This window comes from Gasterosteus aculeatus, chromosome 2 (assembly GCF_964276395.1).
Source record: "Gasterosteus aculeatus chromosome 2, fGasAcu3.hap1.1, whole genome shotgun sequence".
In the NCBI taxonomy this organism is placed as follows: Eukaryota; Metazoa; Chordata; class Actinopteri; order Perciformes; family Gasterosteidae; genus Gasterosteus; species Gasterosteus aculeatus.
The window spans coordinates 3,028,048-3,045,254 of NC_135689.1; the positions used below are offsets into that span (position 1 = coordinate 3,028,048).

The 17,207-nt window shown below is 54.6% G+C and overlaps 2 protein-coding genes across 12 annotated transcripts; both read right to left on the bottom strand.

The window, feature by feature from the left end:
- Window positions 1-824: 824 nt before the first annotated feature.
- On the bottom strand, window positions 825-7,064 carry LOC120828938 (interleukin-17 receptor E). Its single transcript, XM_078083157.1, has 16 exons — window positions 6,259-7,064; window positions 6,092-6,116; window positions 5,897-6,004; window positions 5,616-5,791; window positions 5,428-5,527; window positions 5,029-5,174; window positions 4,880-4,948; window positions 4,727-4,793; window positions 3,667-3,848; window positions 3,445-3,492; window positions 3,316-3,361; window positions 3,073-3,224; window positions 2,910-2,978; window positions 2,769-2,820; window positions 2,548-2,655; window positions 825-2,220 (listed from the first exon to the last, which is right to left on the bottom strand). Exons 1-16 carry the CDS (start codon window positions 6,343-6,345, stop codon window positions 1,331-1,333), a joined length of 2,325 nt encoding a protein of 774 aa, XP_077939283.1. The 5' UTR covers window positions 6,346-7,064; the 3' UTR covers window positions 825-1,330.
- brpf1 (bromodomain and PHD finger containing, 1) lies at window positions 7,055-16,876 on the bottom strand. 11 transcript variants are annotated; one of them, XM_078083128.1, is made up of 16 exons: window positions 16,579-16,876; window positions 14,459-15,261; window positions 14,145-14,334; window positions 13,765-14,052; window positions 12,738-13,258; window positions 12,409-12,649; window positions 12,166-12,297; window positions 11,796-11,924; window positions 11,151-11,556; window positions 10,716-11,024; window positions 10,275-10,553; window positions 10,043-10,190; window positions 9,633-9,766; window positions 8,890-8,942; window positions 8,642-8,796; window positions 7,055-7,985 (listed from the first exon to the last, which is right to left on the bottom strand). In XM_078083128.1, the coding sequence occupies exons 2-16, from the start codon at window positions 15,214-15,216 to the stop codon at window positions 7,802-7,804; spliced, it is 3,927 nt and encodes a 1,308-aa protein (XP_077939254.1). In that variant the 5' UTR covers window positions 15,217-15,261; window positions 16,579-16,876; the 3' UTR covers window positions 7,055-7,801. The 11 variants fall into 11 exon arrangements, with proteins under 11 accessions (XP_077939254.1, XP_040049413.2, XP_077939270.1 ...); XM_040193479.2 differs by having other exon boundaries at window positions 10,716-11,027; window positions 16,579-16,840; XM_078083144.1 differs by having other exon boundaries at window positions 16,480-16,824.
- Between the last annotated feature and the right edge of the window lie 331 nt (window positions 16,877-17,207).

Consider the following 17,207-nt stretch of genomic DNA (forward strand, 5'->3'; position numbering starts at 1 on the left):
CCAGACACTGTATCCCAAACTCTCAGGCGGTCAGCTCATCTCCATCGAGATGCCGTAACTTAACCTGAGACAATTTGCTTACGAGGTTTGCCCATTAACTCCGAAGCACCTTTGCAATCTGGTATGAATGCAGGTTTTTGTTGGGAGTGTTTTCAGTTGGAGGGCTCAAGTTTAATTATTAACGCCTATCTGAGCGAATAGGTTAGTTAAGTTGTAGATAAAATATATTCCTGCTTATCTGCCGTACGTTTTGGAGAACTTCCCCCTGTGTTAACTGTGCTTCTGTGGTCCTTTGGTGCTTGTAATCATGAAAATGCAAAATCATGTGGCTCTAAAATTCATTTGGCTGTTTCCACGATGGCCCCGTGCCAAAGGAACCAAAGGAACAAGCTCTCAAACTCAACCGTGCAGCTCTTTTATGACCTTATTTCCCATTTGATTAAATCGACCAACCGCCCGTGATCCTAAATCTCAAACCAATAACAGAAGGTGCGTGTGTTTTTTTTGTTTTTTGGACATTTTAAGGCCATTCTTGTAGTCACTTTTTTATGATTCACACCTTATATTTACACCATGACGTTGTTTAGTCAGCCCATGAAAAGAAACAAAGTCTGTTGCATCGATGCCAAATGAGGAAGTACTGAACATGATGTTTTGGCAGCGACTGGGTTTCCCTCACATCTGGACTTTTATCAACGTTGTGTTCACAACCGCTTTAACTCATTTTAATGAACAGGTCGACGAAAACACAAGAAGCTCAAGAAGCAGAATAGTGAAGAAGAGGTAGTCTGTTCCATTATTATAGATGAGTCCAACAATAACACTTATATATTAAAAGCATTTTAATTATTTTCAATACCAGTTTGTGTTGCCGATGAAATGATTTCCATGCAATGTTTTCAGTCTAGTAATAAAATGGAGGGTTTCTACTTTGTTTTAAGAGGTAGTTTGTGTGCACATTTTTAACAGGTACGCGACCGCATAGTTTACTCAAACCGGACGGCGAACACACAAAAATGCCAGTTGCTTTATTGTTCCACCTGTTGCCTCCTCCCACTGGAAATCCTGCTCCAGCTTTGGCTCAATGGCCCCATTTATCAAAACCCCAAAGCAAATTTGCCTGCTCCGGTACTCCTCGTCTCCCCCGCTGTCGGCATTCAAATACGAAACGCACCCACGAGGCGCGAGGCGCCATTTGCAAACAGATTTTCATAATGTTTTGCGGATTTCCATAAAGACGAGAAAACAAGGGCCCCCGAGACACCGGAGCGCCGGCTGCGTGTCGCGTTTCCAGCGGGAACAAAAGTCGTTAGACACGCGAGACCTGAGGTTAAAGTTTCTCTGCTCGCCATGGCGACTGGCGGAGAGGCTCCAGCTCCCCCGCCGCCTCGAGCGCCTTCTCCCCCGGCGGCGGGGGCGGCGGCAGCGTTTGCAGTCTGCGCGTCAGCTGCTGTGCCAGCCACATGGCGAGCACTTTGGACACGAGCCGGGGCCAGCAGCGGGCGCCGCCAGGTTCGCCGCTCTCTGCCCGTCCCCTCGTTCCCACCAGCTCCTGTATCAAGCCCCGGAAATCCTGAGGCAAGCAGTATCGCGGGAAGCCTTTGAAGGTCTTCGGGATGTCCCGTCTGTGGCAGAGGCCCTGGAAGTAGACCAGGGCCACTCCTTGACCTTTGCCCTCCTGCAGCGCCCCCTCGAGGCAGGCCAGCGCGGCAGCGAACACCGGGGCGATCACGGCGGAGGGCTGCCTCTGGGTCCGGTCTCTATCGTCGCATAATTTCACACACTCTTCGGCTTTCTCTTTTTTGCGTTTCCCCGTTCTTCCCCCGTTCAGTTGAAAATCCTCTTCCGCCTTCGCTCTTGTCCTATCGCGCTTCAGCCGCGCTCCGCCGTGGCCTTCTCCTGGTCCCGCCCTCTTACCCACGCTCGCCCTCTCCTCGCTCCACTTGGCGTAGGTCGCCGTGGCTTCGGGGCTCCAAACGATCAGCACTTTACCTCGCGCCCTACGCACGGCTTCCCACTGTCCGTACAGCCAGGGGAGTGGACCCAGGTCTGCCACGCCGGGCCCGGCCCGCGTCTGCGAGCCTTGGGACCACAGGGCCGTGTGCACCGTGGCCCCGAGCTCCGCCTGCAGCATGGACGCCAAGGAGCACACAGCAGCGATGTGGGCCGCCTGCTCCGACGAGCACACCAGCAACACGGGCTCCTGGATGCAGAGCCAGCCTGCAGGGGGGAGGAAGGAAAATTAGATGTTTTCATTTGTGGTTTGAGTTGTAGTTCTTCCTTTAAAATTACTGTGAAAATCTTTTAGCTGGATTGAAACCAAACATACGTCAACTTGATTCTTAATTCGCTTTAAAATCAGAGCCAAAAATGAGATTTTCCAAAGGGTCTCAGTTGCTCAGAAACACTACACCTTTAGTCCATTAGGGAGCACAGAAATAAACTCCATATTGAAGTTCAAAGTTCCTTTTGAGATTGTTCAAATGCGATCAAATGAATCCAATAGTGGAATTCAAGTGATTGATGAACAGAGGCCGCAGAACCAACCTGAAGCGCCGCTCTTGGTGAGACGCCGGATCAAAACTCCCAGAAATGAAACGCCAACCACAAACACCACAGCGGCCACGGCGTACATGCCGCGCCTGTTGTGCGTGTCTGCAGAAACATAACGGCCCGATTATTCTTTGCATGCATTCGTTCATCCATCACGAGTCTGTGTATTGAATATAGTGTGTGTGTGTGTGTGTGTGCATCTCGTGTGGACTCACAGTCCGGACAGAGAACCCGTCTACCATGAAGAGCAGGATCTGACCGCCACACCTGCAGGGGATTGAAAGAGTGTGAGGAGATTAAAAAAAAAAAAAAGGCGGCCGGTGCAGGTGGGACCTTCTCCGAGGCGATCGCTTTACCTGCACACACGGCTGCTCGGCGAGAAGGGAAAGAGGCACTTCTATCGTTGCTCCCGCCAAGTTGCTTTCCTGTGGGACGGATACGAGATGCACATTTTTAAGAAAAAGCATCTTTTTTTTCCCTCACTCGCTTTGGCCTATCGTCTCTCGAACGCGCGCTCACCACCGTCGCCGAGTGGACGTGCCCCACGGGCGCACAACCCCGCTGGTTGAGGACACAAAGTTGAGCTGAGAACTTTGCAGGAACGGAGGAGGTGAGATACAGAAACACAGTCTGCCGGCCCGGCTCGTAATCCACCTCCCACGAGGACATGTCTGAGAAGGACAAGGAGACGCTGAGCCAGGAGGCCGAGACAGGCAGGATGCATTAGGACTATGAGAGGGGCATTGGGGGGGGGGGACTCACCACGGGGGAAGGGGCAGTAAGTTTCATTGCTGCCTCGTAGAAAAAACTGCAGGAAAGAAAACAGAAGAGTGATATTCTGCAGCTCAAATAAGCGGCCTTTCAACGTGGAAACACTGTGCTGATTCACACCTGCACACACATCTGGGGGTGTTTGTCCAACGCTGAGGTGTCGAACATCTGTCGAGGAGAGACAGTGGGATTTCAACCTCAGTCTTTTTACTTCTTTTGCCGAGTTTTGTAATCAAAACCACTGCGTTTGGGTCAAAAGGCCGTCACTGGAATGAGCACGTTATTGTTCATTGTTTCACACGCTTGGTGGGATTATCCACGGAGCAGTCGGGCTGAGCCTACCAGGTCGTCTTCGTCCTCCACCTGCTGCAGGGTGGAGTTGAGCACGGGCGTGCACGGGCGTCGGCGTTGCTTCCAGCAGAGGGAAGCAGAGACGTTCAGCTCTCTGGCCGAGCACGGCGAGCTCCACCTCAAACGCGACTTGTACAGGGTGACGTTGGAGGAGCCCAGAACATCTCGGACATCTGTGGAGGCAACGGGGCCGCAGATGATGACGGCGACAACAACAACAACAACCACCTCCATGATATAATAGAATAGATAGAATAATCATAGTAAACAATGTCAAACTCAGGCGTGAAATCTGCTTTTAAAAAAAGGGGTCAGTTCCCCCAATAAAAAGGAAAGGAAGGATTCATTTCTCTCGCCGTGCAGATAGTTTTAGTTTTATCAGCTGAAAATGGGGGCTGTTCCTTTCTGAAACGCGCCGTCACAAACAATCAAAGGGATTGCACAACGATGCAGGAAATAATTTTTACTGTCGCATAGATTTAGCTAATCTAATCAAATGATCAGTAAATATTAATCCGGAGCCAAGTGACTGATGCTGTATCGTCGTTGCATGGAAATGGGAGGAAATAGTTCCAGTGCCAACTGTACTCAGTGAGGTTTTAGGGTCTTAAATCCAAAAGCAATCTGCACCCACAGGTAAAAAAGGTCTCTCTGCAACTTTGCTGAATGGATCGTTTAAAAAGTAGCAACTTTAAAACAAATGATAAAATGAATGTTCTGTGAAAGATAATGTAATGTAATTATCTCCAGCAGGGCATCGCGTGAGGTTCAAAGGGTCACTGAACACGCTCACACGCTACGAGCCGTCATCCTAATATCGTCCTGCTGAATCATACTCAGAATCAAGAAGAACCACAGCGTGAAGGTTCAGCAACCTTTAGGATCTAAAACTGGTCCCGTAACGACCGCAAGCAAAGGGGAGGGGGGGGGGGAAACCCGCTTTGGTTTTTCTCAACGACGGAGAGTCCAAGTCATATGGGGTAAAATGTAAAAAAGTTCCCGGCAAGGTGCTTTCATTTTCAGTCTGACGTGAATCCTCCGTCACACTCACTTAGTGGGCTCTGGTTTTGAAACGGGCACTTTGAGTGGCGCCTGGCATCTGTGCGGGCGTAGTACACCTGTCCACGCAGACGAGACACGCAGAGGTTTGACACAAATGTAACATTAGAATGTTCAATTTAAGGATTAACAACAACAACAGTACCTGCACACACAGACAGGGCAGCAGGTATCCGACGCGGAGAAGAGCGAACGGAGACACAGATGGATCAATCTGCAAAGGACATGAGAGGGTTTGGGCCTTTGGTGTGCACACGCAAAGCACGTGCCGTCGTTGAACGTGCCGCTCGGTACCTCGATCGGGGCGGAGTCCCCCGCCATGCAGGTCTTTCCGTGTTTACGGTAACACCATCTGGCTCTGACTTTGTCTCCGGGCTCCACGGCGACAGAGATGGATTTAGACGAGTGGTTGACAGACAGATCAAAGTCTGGTATGGGATCTAAGTCACACACACACACACACACACACATCAGTGCTACAGGATATAACCAGGTCACAATACACACACCGGTGACGCATCAAAGGAAACATTTGTGCAGGTGGGCGAAGTCTGGAAACCCGAACGTCTTTCCAGGGTAACGACGCGCACGAAACACACCGGTGAGTGTGACTCGGAAGCCGTTGTCACAAAGCGAAAGGAGGAAAGACGAGGCCAAAGGAGGTGAAGCTCGAGGCCCCGGCGCCATTGTTACCTGGCACCGTGTAACTGACACCGCAGCTCAGGGACGTCGTGTTGTAGGCCACAGAGACGGCCCCGGCCTCAGCGTGGAGGCACTTGTATACCAGCTCCCACTGTCAGAAAAGAAAGAAATACAAAATAAACAACCGCGCCAGATGCAGTTTTTTGGGGGGTTTGAGGCCACGAAGGAAACCTTCTCACCACAGAAGCACAGGCTCTGCAGCGACCCGCGGGACACACGACGGGGGTCGGCGCTACACCTTCTCCTGCAGCCCTTTTAGTGCTGCTGCAAAACGTCTTTTGTTTTTTCAGGACCGGCCGGATGAGCCTCTGTTCTGAAGTGGTGCGGATTTCAATCCTCGGTTCCCCACAGAAGTCTGGGAGAAGAGCGAGAGCGACAAGTCAGACAACAACAATAACAACAACAACTCGGAGAGAAGCTGGAACGTTCCCCAGCGGATCGCCCCCCCCCCCCCTCGGACCCTCGGCCCTCATCCAGACGCGGACGGTGACGCATTCAGAGTAGATGTCCCCTGAGGCCGGGGGCCGGACCGAGCTCAGCTCCACGGGACAGTCCCCCTGGACGTGGTCTGCACAGGGGAGAGGAAAGCATGAGGACAGCTGCAGACAGATGTGATGTACTGTGATGAGACACACGTGAAGTGACAAAGACGCACCTTTTTGGATCCCTCTGCCTCTCCTCTGAAGTCAATCCAAGATGAAGACAAATCATTTAGTAAATATCAAGCATTCACATCTTTAATGTTTATAATAATATTAACAATTAGCTGACTGGATGCGCATGATTGAACGTCACTCGACGTGACCGCCGCGTTGAACTCACGTGACATTCCGGGACGCATTCCAGCAGCAGCGGTGACGTCACGAGGGCCGCCAGCGCCAGCGCGGCGGCGAAGCGGCCGCGGCGCATCGCGCCGGGAGCCGGTCCCGTCGCTAGGATCCGGATCGCCGCGCGGGTCCCGCGGGTCCCCTCGAGAGCGCGAGGCGAGCGACGGAGACGCGCATCCTTCTTCTGCACAACGTGCAGCGCGTTTTGCTGGAAAAAAAAACACACACGCGCGCTCACCTCGGCTCCGCCCCCCGCCGGGGTGGGACCTTCCCGAAAACAAACCCACGAGCAAGACGCGGCGCTTCTTTTTTTCTAATCCTGCCGTAATTCATAAATACTCCAGTATGGATGTCAGGGGGGCGATTTACTTACGCAATTGGAACACTTGTTAATTCCTCATTCCGGGCCACTCACTTTCTATGACCTACATTATCAGTTAATCTTTATTATTTATTATAACCACACACACAGTGCGGTGTGTACGGGGCAGATGTTGAGCAGATGTTGGGAGCTACAGTTGAAACGTAAAGCTCAACTGCAGAACTCATCCCGAGGTTCGCTGTCACTCCCTCACAGTCACGCAACACCTTTACGGGTGGAAGAGGTTCACCTCCGGTTCAGAGAACAAGTAACAAGAAGCACGCATGACTCATAAGTTCTTTGGAAAGAGTGAAGGGCGGGTAAGCATATGTGAACTATACACACACATCTTCACCACAACCAGGAAGAACGCTGAGCGTGAACCCACACAAGCCCCTTGCAGAAACGCACACGCAGTCACCACAACACGTTTAAAAAACTCAACTTTTTTTTTTTTTATTAAACTTCTATTCTTTATGCAATCTGTATATATAAAAGTTCTAAAGCCCCCGGCCCGAGTCTAAGACGGGCCGCGAGGCGCTCAGACGTACGTTAACAAAAGAAACCGTAAAAACAGGAGACATGATGGGACACGGCGCGACGAAGACGGCCGCACGGCGTGGCGTGCGGCGGAGTGATTAGAAGTGGTCCATGATAAAAAGGGAGCTGGTCGACCTCGGAGACGGAGGAAGCAGAATAAATAACATGATCGTTGGTTGGAGGCTGTGGCGCCGGGCCTTTCCTCCCTCCTGGTTGGTCGAGGCGGATGACGACAGGGGGGGGGGGGGGGGGGGGTGAAGATGTGCACGTGACGCACACTCCCCCGTTTGGGTGTAGAATGTGGAAGACCGACAAAGGGGTGAGGGCGGGGGGGTGAGGGCGGGGGGGGGGAGGCGTTCTTTCTTGAGTCGGTCTCGAAGAGTCTCTCTTTTCACACGGAACACGCACGAGGAATTCTTTTGATCCTGAACATGTTTCTTTTTTTTTTTTTCCTCCATCCATTATTAATTCAATTTCAATTCTCTTAAATACAATATCTTACACGTCGGATCAAACGCGGCGCGGCGCGGCGCAGCGCGGCGCAGCGCGGGCACCCCCCCCCTCCCGCCGCCCGGCCCCCCCGCTCCGTGTCACTGGCCCCCGGGTCTGGTGGCGGTGCTCCGGATGGTTTTCCCTTTCAGTCGCTGTCGCTGGTCTCGCTGCTGGGGTCCCCCTGCACCTTGCTGCGGTGCTGCATGGCCCGGTGGTACGCCACCTGCACCGACTTGCGGATGTTGGACTTGCGGCCCTCCAGCATCTTCTCCTTGTCCAGCTCCTGGTCCACGCCGAGCGGCACCAGCTTGGAGCGCGGCAGCCACTGCCTGGATCCACACAGACACACCAGTGAGTGGGACACGTTCACGCCGCGGCGGAGACACGGCAGAGACACGGCAGACACACGGCAGACACTCCTAAAATCTTCTATCTGGGGCTCAGCGGAGCAAAAGCAAACATTCTGTGGCATTTTTAATCGCGGGTTCCGGATCATTTCACATTATTATGAATCGGTAAAGAAGCAGTTTTAAGCATTTGTAAACAAATTCACATTAAATTAACAACGTACGGCAGATTACACAAACATGAACTGAATATGGAAGAACGTGTTGAGGTGAACTCTCGCTGACGTGAGAGAAGTTCACCTCCTGGATGACCTTCGGACTCCCATCGGCTTTCTCACACTTGTTTTTCTTCACACCCGTGAAGAGACAAGCGTGACCTAAAACGCGACCCGGTTTCCCCTCCTCTTCTATTCTAGAAAAACACGTTTGCCCCGATTCTGCTGAGCGTTCCGCCGCCTGCTCGCCGACCGCCGCTTCCTTCCAACTAACACCACAGAGGTGCTGGCGTGCACATCCAGTAACACGCCGAAGCCTTTTCTGCTTCTGCTGTTCTCGGGGTTTTTTTTTTATTTTATTTTTTTTGTTCGTCAGCGAGAAAATGATCGTCGACGACACAAGGAGGCGACCGGAGTGCTGACCATGTTCTCTTGTTGTCGAAGAAGAGCACCAGGAACAGGTGCTCCCGGGCCTCCTGCGTCATCTGCTCCCCTAGCTTCAGCACATCCAAAGGCGGGACGGGTATCGGCACGCCCCGGTGGAACACCCCCTCCCTGGGCATCTTCGGGTCGATTATCTGCAGGGGGGAGGAGAGGAGGGAGGCGGGTCAGACACACGTGCAGCCGGCGACCTGCAGAATGTGGCGAACGGTGCGGCGCGCGTGTCTCACCAGAGCCGGATAGGATGGATAGCCTCTGCACTTGGCCCACACCAGATCCAGAGCTTCAAGAGAAGAACAAGAAGTCATCACAGGCGACCCCCCAGCAGCCTGAAGCCCCTCCCCCCCCCCAGCGGGTAGAAGGGCCACGTAGCAACAGGAAGACGGTCCCCGTTGCACAATCTCTAATCTACTCCTCCGCGTAGATGATCAGAAGACAAGATGCGACATGCAATGGTAGAGGAAGAGATAAGGATTTCTGGTAAAAAGATCCAGTTCCAACCAGCCTGGGGGAGAACTGGGTTGGGGGGGAGTTGGGGGGGGGGGGGGGGTCGTGTAAGGCTCGCCCCTTTAATGCTGCTCTCTTCATTTGCACTTTTTTTTTTATCTCTGAATCATATGGTGGGAAACGACTACAGCAGCTGTCTGGTGTTTTTTCAAGTCACTCATTTCCCAGCTTCTGGTTTTATTTGTTTCGCATTATCCATAAATAAAAAGTCTTCTCACTGTAAAATATTTTTGCACCCGAGGATCCCGAATCATTTTTGGAGGAAGGGGAATCTTTCTTGCCATTGATTTCTTATAAATTGGATAGAAGACAGAAGAAAATAAAAAAATGAGCAGCACTTGATCAGCACACAGATCATTCAGAGAAGACGCACGCACACGCACCTCGCACGCACGCACGCACGCTCACTGTTTATGGCGTGCACGGATGCACGTGTGTGTGTTTGAGGCTGTGAAAGCGCGCTTACAGTGCGAAACGCTGCGCGGCCCCCCCACTGAGTAGGAATCGTTCTCCGTGCCCGACGTCTCCTCGCTGCTGTCCTCCGGGAAGGCGGAGCGGGAGAACGAGGCCTTTCCCCGGCCCTGCTTGGATGGGGTCGTACTGGGGGGGAGAGGAGAGAGGGCGCAGATGTCATCGACTGTTGACTGTCACCACGAAACACAGATAAGCGCCTCGCTTCTTGCTGCAGGCGATGTGGCTGAAGATGGTCGGGTTTTTCTGCACGTTTAACCGCTGCATGTAAGCAGGAAACGAGCTTATCTCTGCAGTGACGACGGAGCCACCTTAGCTTAGCGTAAAGAAATCAGGACCAGCTTCTCCGAAGGCTACAGCGCCGAGCAACACTAGGCTTATATATTCATGTCGTGCACTAATCACCTGGTCCGGTCCGACGCCGCGCTGCTGCTGCTGCTGGTCGTGGACTCGGAGTCGGAGCTGGAGCGCGGGAGGCGGGACTCGCTCCTGTACACGCGGAAGCTCTCCGTTACCGGCTGGTTTCCTCCATCGAATCCGTTACTCGGCAGACCTGAGGGTAAGAGGGAGGGGGGGGGTGTGAGAGTGTGTGTCTGTGCGTGTGCGTTAACCCGTTTGACGCTCCCGCCCGGCGTACCCGGCAGCAGGTCGTCGTCGTCGCTGTCGCTGTCCGAGCTGGAGCTGGTGCGGGGGCTTCGGGGCCTCTTCCTCTGCCTGCTCGGGGACAGCAGGGGCAGCTGTGGGGGGCCGATGGGGCTTTGGCCCAACGCCGCCGCGGCGTACACAGCATCCCGGTTCTTGGGGGGGCGTCCCGGCCTTTTGGGGGGTCCGGCCATCTTTTGGTTCTTCTTGGAGAAGAGGACGGATGTGCGGCGGCCCACCTCCGGAGCCAGCGCCGACGAGGACACGCTCATGTCTAAGAGGGGAAGGGGGAGGGAGGGGACGCTAATAGCAGCTCGATACAACAATAAAAAAAATAAAAAAAACTTTAAAAAACTTAGTTTACCTCGTTACTTTCCCTGAATAGATTTTATCATTTCCTGGATTTTAATGACGCTTCACAACCTCACAGACCCACCTTTTCCCCCGATCTCCTGGCTGCTGCTTTCTCCCCCTTCGTCGTGGTGTCCCGAGGAGGACGGGTGATGTGGGAGGGAGGAACCCCGGTCCCCTCCTCCCGTGGACTCCCGGCCCCCGAGGCCGGCGCCTCCCTCGCGCTGGTGCGCCAGCTTCCTCTTGACGATGCTGATCTCCTTCCTCAGGGCCTTGGCTCTGCGCGACTGGCCGATGCTGTGCTTCCCCAGGCTGACCTCGTCCAGACGCGCCTGCAGGTAGTGCAGCTGCTCCTCCAGCGGGAGGCGCCGCCTGTTCTCTGGCAGGAGCAGGTCTGCTGGGGGAGGGGGGGCAGGGAGAACAATCCAAGGGGGGCTCAAACATGAGTGGGAGCAAGCGCAGGCGAGGGAGGGCTGAGGGCGGTTGGGGAAAATCTCTGAGCTACCAGACGTCTACTCACCATCTTCGTTAGAGGACAGCGGCCGGTCTCGGTCCCTCTCTCGGTCGCGCTCCCTCTCCCGTTCTCGCTCCCATTCTCGGTCGCGCTCCCGCTCCCGGTCCCGGTCCTGGTCCCGCTGGCTGTCCGGGCTGGGCTCTCGGGGGAGGTGCACGCCGGCCTCGTAGTCGAAGCCGATGCGCTCGGCGTGGCGCCTGGCGGTCCGCAGGACGGCCCCGCCCATCTCCCTGAGCCGCAGGGCGGCGCGGTAGAAGACGGTGTCCTTGGCGTTGTACTTGAGGCAGTTGTTGACGATGAGGCCGAAGTCGGACTCGAAGGCCTCGAACGTGAGGTAGCGGTGGGACTCCAGCAGGTTCCACATGGTCTGGAAGTCCATCGGCGTGTCGATGTGGTCCAGGTAGTCCGGCACCTGCGGCGCAGCAGAGACGGGAGTGTGTACGCAAGTCACAGCGAGCCCCGGCCTCCACCTACACCGAACTTAATTCACTTATTAACTCACGCATTCCTCTTCCTCGTTTCATCCCATTAGGTGCGCGTGCCTGAAATTGTTTTAGCGTAACAAAAAACCTGTTCGACCTTTGACCCAAAGATTCTCCCAGGTCACATGCCGCGTGTTTCCCCCGAGGCGGAGCGACCGCGTGCGCTTACCTCTGCCAGCGGGACCGGCTCGGTGAAGAAGTTGTTGATGTCCCTCTCCTGTAGCTGCTCCAGCGTGCTCCTCAGCAGCACCAGGAACGGAGTCAGCTGCATCTCCAGCGCCATCTGCTGCACTTTGATCTGAACACGAGCAACGGGCCGAATGAACAAACCAAAAACGAGACTACGAAGCTGCCGGTAGTGGAGGACAGTAGGATCGCTGTTTGCAGCCGATTCCCATGAGCCTCTGTGCTTACCACATGTTATTAACCCTTATTGCAGGAGAACCCTCGGGTTCTAACCACCGTCCCACCCAGCTCGCCCGGGGAACCCGCTTGCTTCTGCCGATATCAGTAACCCAAAACGGTCGTTTGACCCTCACCGTCTCCCTCTTGAGTTTCTCCCTCTTGCGGATGAGCTCCACCAGCAGCCGGGCTCTCTCCAGGTCGTGCCTCAGTCTCTGCCACGCCTTCAGCTGCTCCTTCAGCGCCGACGCTTTCTCCTCGCCGTCCCGCTGCACCAACACGCACAAAACACCCCAAACGTGTTACGCAGCCGAACGAGGCGACCAAATGGAGTTGCACAATGATCGCGCGTGTGTGTGTGTGTGTGTGCGTTTGTTTACAATCGCACAGGACACCGGCGGGAGCAGCGACGGAGGCTGCTGCTGCTGCTGCTGCTGCTGCTGCGGTGGCGGCGGAGGCGGCGGGGGGTCGACGTGCCGCTGGGACTGCAGGTGGGTCTGCAGCCGGCGCAGCAGCGGCACGCCGTTGCGACTTTGCCTCTTCAGGGTCCAGTAGCTGTGGAGCCGCTGCATGAACTGGCTCTTCCTGGGTACCGTCAGGTTGCTGGTGATTTTGCTCAGCCTGGAGAGCGACAAACACCACTTTCACTCCCGCACTCAAAGCACAGACGGGGGGTCTGGGGGGGCGGGACGGCGTAGCGTGGACCTACCTATGGGGAGGTATGCAGGGCACAGACACCACCGGCGCGGCTGCTCTCCTCTCTGCCAAGATCTTCCGCGCCCTCTTCATCTTCAGCCTGGACTTGGCCTTGGCCCTCTTGGCGCGCTCGGAGCTCCAGCCCTTGGAGTCGTCGTCCTGGCAGATGCTCGGCTCGTCGTCGTCCTCCAGCTCCCCGTCGCTGTGAGACGAGCCCATGCTGGCGCAGCCCTGCCCCCCGCCCAGGGGCCGGGCCGAGCCGGGCGGCGTGTGGATGTCGCAGTAGGCCGTCTTGCGGACGCTGAAGGAGGTGCCGTTGGCCCCCGTCTCGCGGACGGGCTCCATCTTCATGTAGAGGCCCGCCTGCTGGGCGCAGGTGACGTGGAAGGCGGTGTAGCAGTTGGCCTTGTGGCACTGGATGCAGGCGCCCGAGCCCCGCTGCTTGCAGATGTAGCAGGTGAGCTTCCAGCGGGCGGGCGGGATGTGCTCGATGCTGTCGATCGGCTCCAGGAAGACGGTGTTGGCGAAGCAGACCTGAGGAGAAGCAGCGGTTTGCTTTCAAGGCGACACAGCCGGTATTTATATAGATATCACCTTAATAAATAGCTCGAAACTAGAACTACAAAACAATCAAAGCAACCACGTATGTCCTGTCCAACACCAGCCTGAAAGTCCTGAGAGATCCACACGAAATATATGACGAAATGTGTGTAGAGATGAAACATCAAAGTATGGTTTACATTTTGTTCTACCGGGTCACCTGCAAGTGCCTTCATCATTTCAAGTGTTGGCTGTAAAATAAAATGTTTTTCATTATATGTATAAAGATGCTTCTCACATTAAATGCGGTCTTTTCCTGGTTTTAAAAGCTAAATTACATAAAAGTGACGTAACTTCATGGAGTCTGGGTGTGTGTTGTACACGGACATTAATGATTTATCAAAAAATGTCATTGTGTAAATATTTTATTAAAGAGCGCCAAGTTTACAGCATCGACATCCACCTCTAACATTCCCTCCCGGCGGCGTGCGCGGACTGACCTCCGGGATCCACAGGGCGCACACGACGTGGGCCCAGCGGGCGTCGTCCGTCTGCTTGAAGGCGCCCCCCTTGTTGGGACACAGGGCGCAGTCCACGGCGCGACTCGGTGACTGCAGGCAGCGGCGACACAGCCACTGGCCCTCGGGGATGTACGGCACGCCGTAGCACTCCTGGTGCACCGCCAGGTTGCACATGTCGCAGAACAGGATCACGTTGCTGTTCTGGCACTCGCCGTCGTTGCAGATGCAGCAGACGGCGTCCTCGTCGATCAGGGTGCTGGGGTCCGCCTGGGAGTTAAAGGGGGGGGGAGATCGGAGTTGGACGAATTCTGTTCCAATTCGAGTGTTCAGATGTGTTTGTGTTTTCTCCCCTACGTTACCTTGTTGTGGCTCTCGAAGTAGGACTCCTTCTCCAAGCGGTCCATGAGGTATTCAAAGACCTCCTGGGGGATGGGCGTCACGCCGTCACGCCGCCGCTTGTCGTTCATGATGTCCAGCCAGATGTAGTCTTCCTCGTCGATGTCGTACTCCACCTCCTCGTCCAGCTCCTCCGCGGACTTATCGATGTACCTGAACACCAGAGGGACGAGGAACCCGAGGTCAGCTTCACGTTCCATAAACGTGACCACGTGCCTCCCGCATCCACGCTGCACATTACGTATGTTTGACAACGATGCCGCTTCCCAACGCAGACCTGTAGTAAGACGACGGTCGGGAGGGGGCGTCCGGCCTCTCCTGGTCCAGCTCTCTGAACACCGCCTCGGGGAGCTTGACCGCGGGGCCCGACTGGGCGCTGTGATGATGAGACGAGCCGTCCTTCTTCTTCTCTTTGCTTTTGTGCTTGCCGGACTTGGGGGTGGACTTGCCGCCGTTGGAGGACGGGATGTCCGGCCGCTCCTTGCCACCCCCGCCCAGCTCGCTGCCGCCGGCTCCGCCGTCGCTCCCGTTGCACACGCCGCCGCCTCCTCCTCCGCCGCCGCCGCCACCCGCGCCGGACTGAGGAGCGTCCTCCGCGCCGCTGTCCTCCTCCGACACCACGTCGATGTTCTCGAAGATGCTGATGCGGTGGAGGCGCCCTTGAAACTCCAGCTCCACCATGCGCTGCGCCTGGGCGTAGGTCATCGTCTCCCTGCCCGGGGAGTGGGAGTGGTCCGACCGGTTGGGGCTACCCGGCGTGTTCCCCCCGTGCCCAGGTCCTCCGCCCCCGTTGCCCCCACAGTCGTCCGTATCCCCGGAGCCGGCCAAGGAGGCGCGAGGAGGCCGCCCCTTTCTCCTCTTCTGGGGCAAAGTCTGCGCGGGCGTTGGGTTGTCGTGGTCATAGTGGTAGAGGTGGTACTCGATGCCACTGTAGCTCTTGTAGACCTTTCGGCAGGTCTCCACGGGGCACTCGTAAGGGGGCTTGGTGGCCCGCAGATTGTGACAGAAGGTCTTCACGTCAAAGTCCAGCCCCATCGTGCCGACAGCCACCGCTGGGACAGACGCCGCTCGAGTTCACATCTGGAAAGAGAGGAGCACAGAGGAGGAGCGCGCTGGAGCATCGGTTGACATTACATGAGTTAAGTTAATGACGGTACAGGGGAGAGGAGTCGCTGCAGCCGCTTGGAGACTCAAAGCAAGTCGTGTGTCTGCACATCGTGCACCTGTTATGCTGCAGTCACGTGACCGTTTCTCCAACTCCCGGCGGTAAACAAATTGTTCCGTTGGGTTCCTCCAGTCACAGGTGCCATTTAGGCTTCTGCTTCCCGCTAACGGCAGCTAACTTAACGTTACGGTAAACAAACCAGCGGGGGGCTAGCTGACAAGGAACTCGAGCTACGCGAGCCCGCGAGCTCTGGCTCGAACGGACGAGACTGAAAATAAAACCACGTTCGGTTAATAGTCTGAGGGTTGCTCACGCTAACGTTAGCTTAGCTCAACGCCTTTCTTCTTCTTCTCCTTATTCTTCGTCTCCTTCTTCTTCTTCTACTACTCGGACAATGAACCATCGCAGCCTGGCGCTGTTAGCCAAACAAGCTAACAGCAGCTAGCAAACAACAACACGGCCCCACATCATTCAGCCACCACTCACGAGTTAACGTCTCAAAAGTACCGACTGCTCGCTCCCGTTAATCCCAACCGTCTCCCGGCGCTCCATCCGGGCCGGTTAACCGTAACGTTGGGTAGCCTCGGTTAGTTAAATGTAGCTGTATTCACGGGAGTGTGGAGGGAGGGGGGGGGAAGTGGACGGGACGTTGAGCTAACGCGCGATGCTAGCCTACCCAAAGGATGCATAGTATCATGTTATCATTTAAAGACGGTAAAAACCCAAATATTGTTTTAAAAGTTACGCACACTGTGACGTCGGCCCGAATGTGACCTAAGTGACCATTCAAGCTTCCACGGTGTTTCCCTCCACAATGACCTCACCCCGTGCATCCCACCCCCGACTCCGAGCAGCGAAATGACAGTTTAACGCGACGCTGCGGGGAGGCTACCGCAGGTACTACGGCGGGAGGGGAACAGGTCTACGCGCTTAATCGATTAGCTGAGATCGATCGGCCAGTTAACGTGCATTCCTTGCGGCTCAATACGTGTGAAGTGTTGTGCAATGCGAGGGGCACATTAAGTCAGGCATGCTTATTATGCACCGGGGCTTTGCTACTTCGTGTTTTCTGGGTTCAGTGGGGTTAAGATGGAGTAATACAATCACCACACACAACATAAACGCATGGTTACCTTTCGATTGTCAAAACGCGAGCCTATTTACCCCCCCCAGCACACCCAGCCTCCAACCGCGCAACGCTACCGATCGGCAGCGACGTTATAAACACTTACTACTCCACGTTCCTCAAGGCTGCGTGCTTCGGAAACCTCACAGCGGATCGGGAAGGGTTGCAGATCGATTTCTTTTTTTTGTTTTTGTGTTTAATTCATTAGATTATCCCAGGTGAGATTCGCCGGACACGCGGGAACAGTGAAGTGTGTTTATAAAAACGTAATATCCCGAATATTTCATTGTGTTGGGAATAATTCAGGAACTCGGTTGAACAAAAGGGGCAACCGTCGCTGTAACGTTACGCCGCGGACGCGGGGCGGCACATTCGTCGCACCAAAAGCGGGGTCTATTTCTCGGCTTCTGTGTGGAAGTGCAGCCCGTGTGCTTCATTTTAGAGACTTAAAAATACATTAGCCGTGTTTTTATTTAGTTATTTTTACTCGGACATTTTTTCCCCCCCATATGTACTTTCGAGTTAAATGTTGCGAATCTGCGGGTCAGTTTCAAGGCTCTTGGCATGAAGCGTCCCGAGTGCGCGTCACTCTTTCAACTACATCTACAAAAACAGCTATTATAGGAATAGTCCTCAGTTTAATGTGTTGATTTAATTACCCTCAACTGTTTATCTTAGCTCAATGCTGATAAACTAACATTTTTTAAATGTTATAACCTAAAATAAAATAAGGCA

Coding starts and splice junctions, on each gene's coding strand:
- LOC120828938 (XM_078083157.1), bottom strand. CDS start 6,345: ATGCGCCGCGGCCGCTTCGCCGCCGCGCTGGCGCTGGCGGCCCTCGTG. Junction 5,792..5,896: donor CGTCTGGATGAGGGCCGAGG/GTCCGAGGGGGG, acceptor CTCTTCTCCCAG/ACTTCTGTGGGGAACCGAGG. Junction 4,949..5,028: donor GGGACTCCGCCCCGATCGAG/GTACCGAGCGGC, acceptor TGTCCTTTGCAG/ATTGATCCATCTGTGTCTCC.
- brpf1 (XM_040193479.2), bottom strand. CDS start 15,216: ATGGGGCTGGACTTTGACGTGAAGACCTTCTGTCACAATCTGCGGGCC. Junction 14,053..14,144: donor ACTTCGAGAGCCACAACAAG/GTAACGTAGGGG, acceptor TTTAACTCCCAG/GCGGACCCCAGCACCCTGAT. Junction 9,767..10,042: donor GCGGCGTCGGACCGGACCAG/GTGATTAGTGCA, acceptor TCTCCCCCCCAG/TACGACCCCATCCAAGCAGG.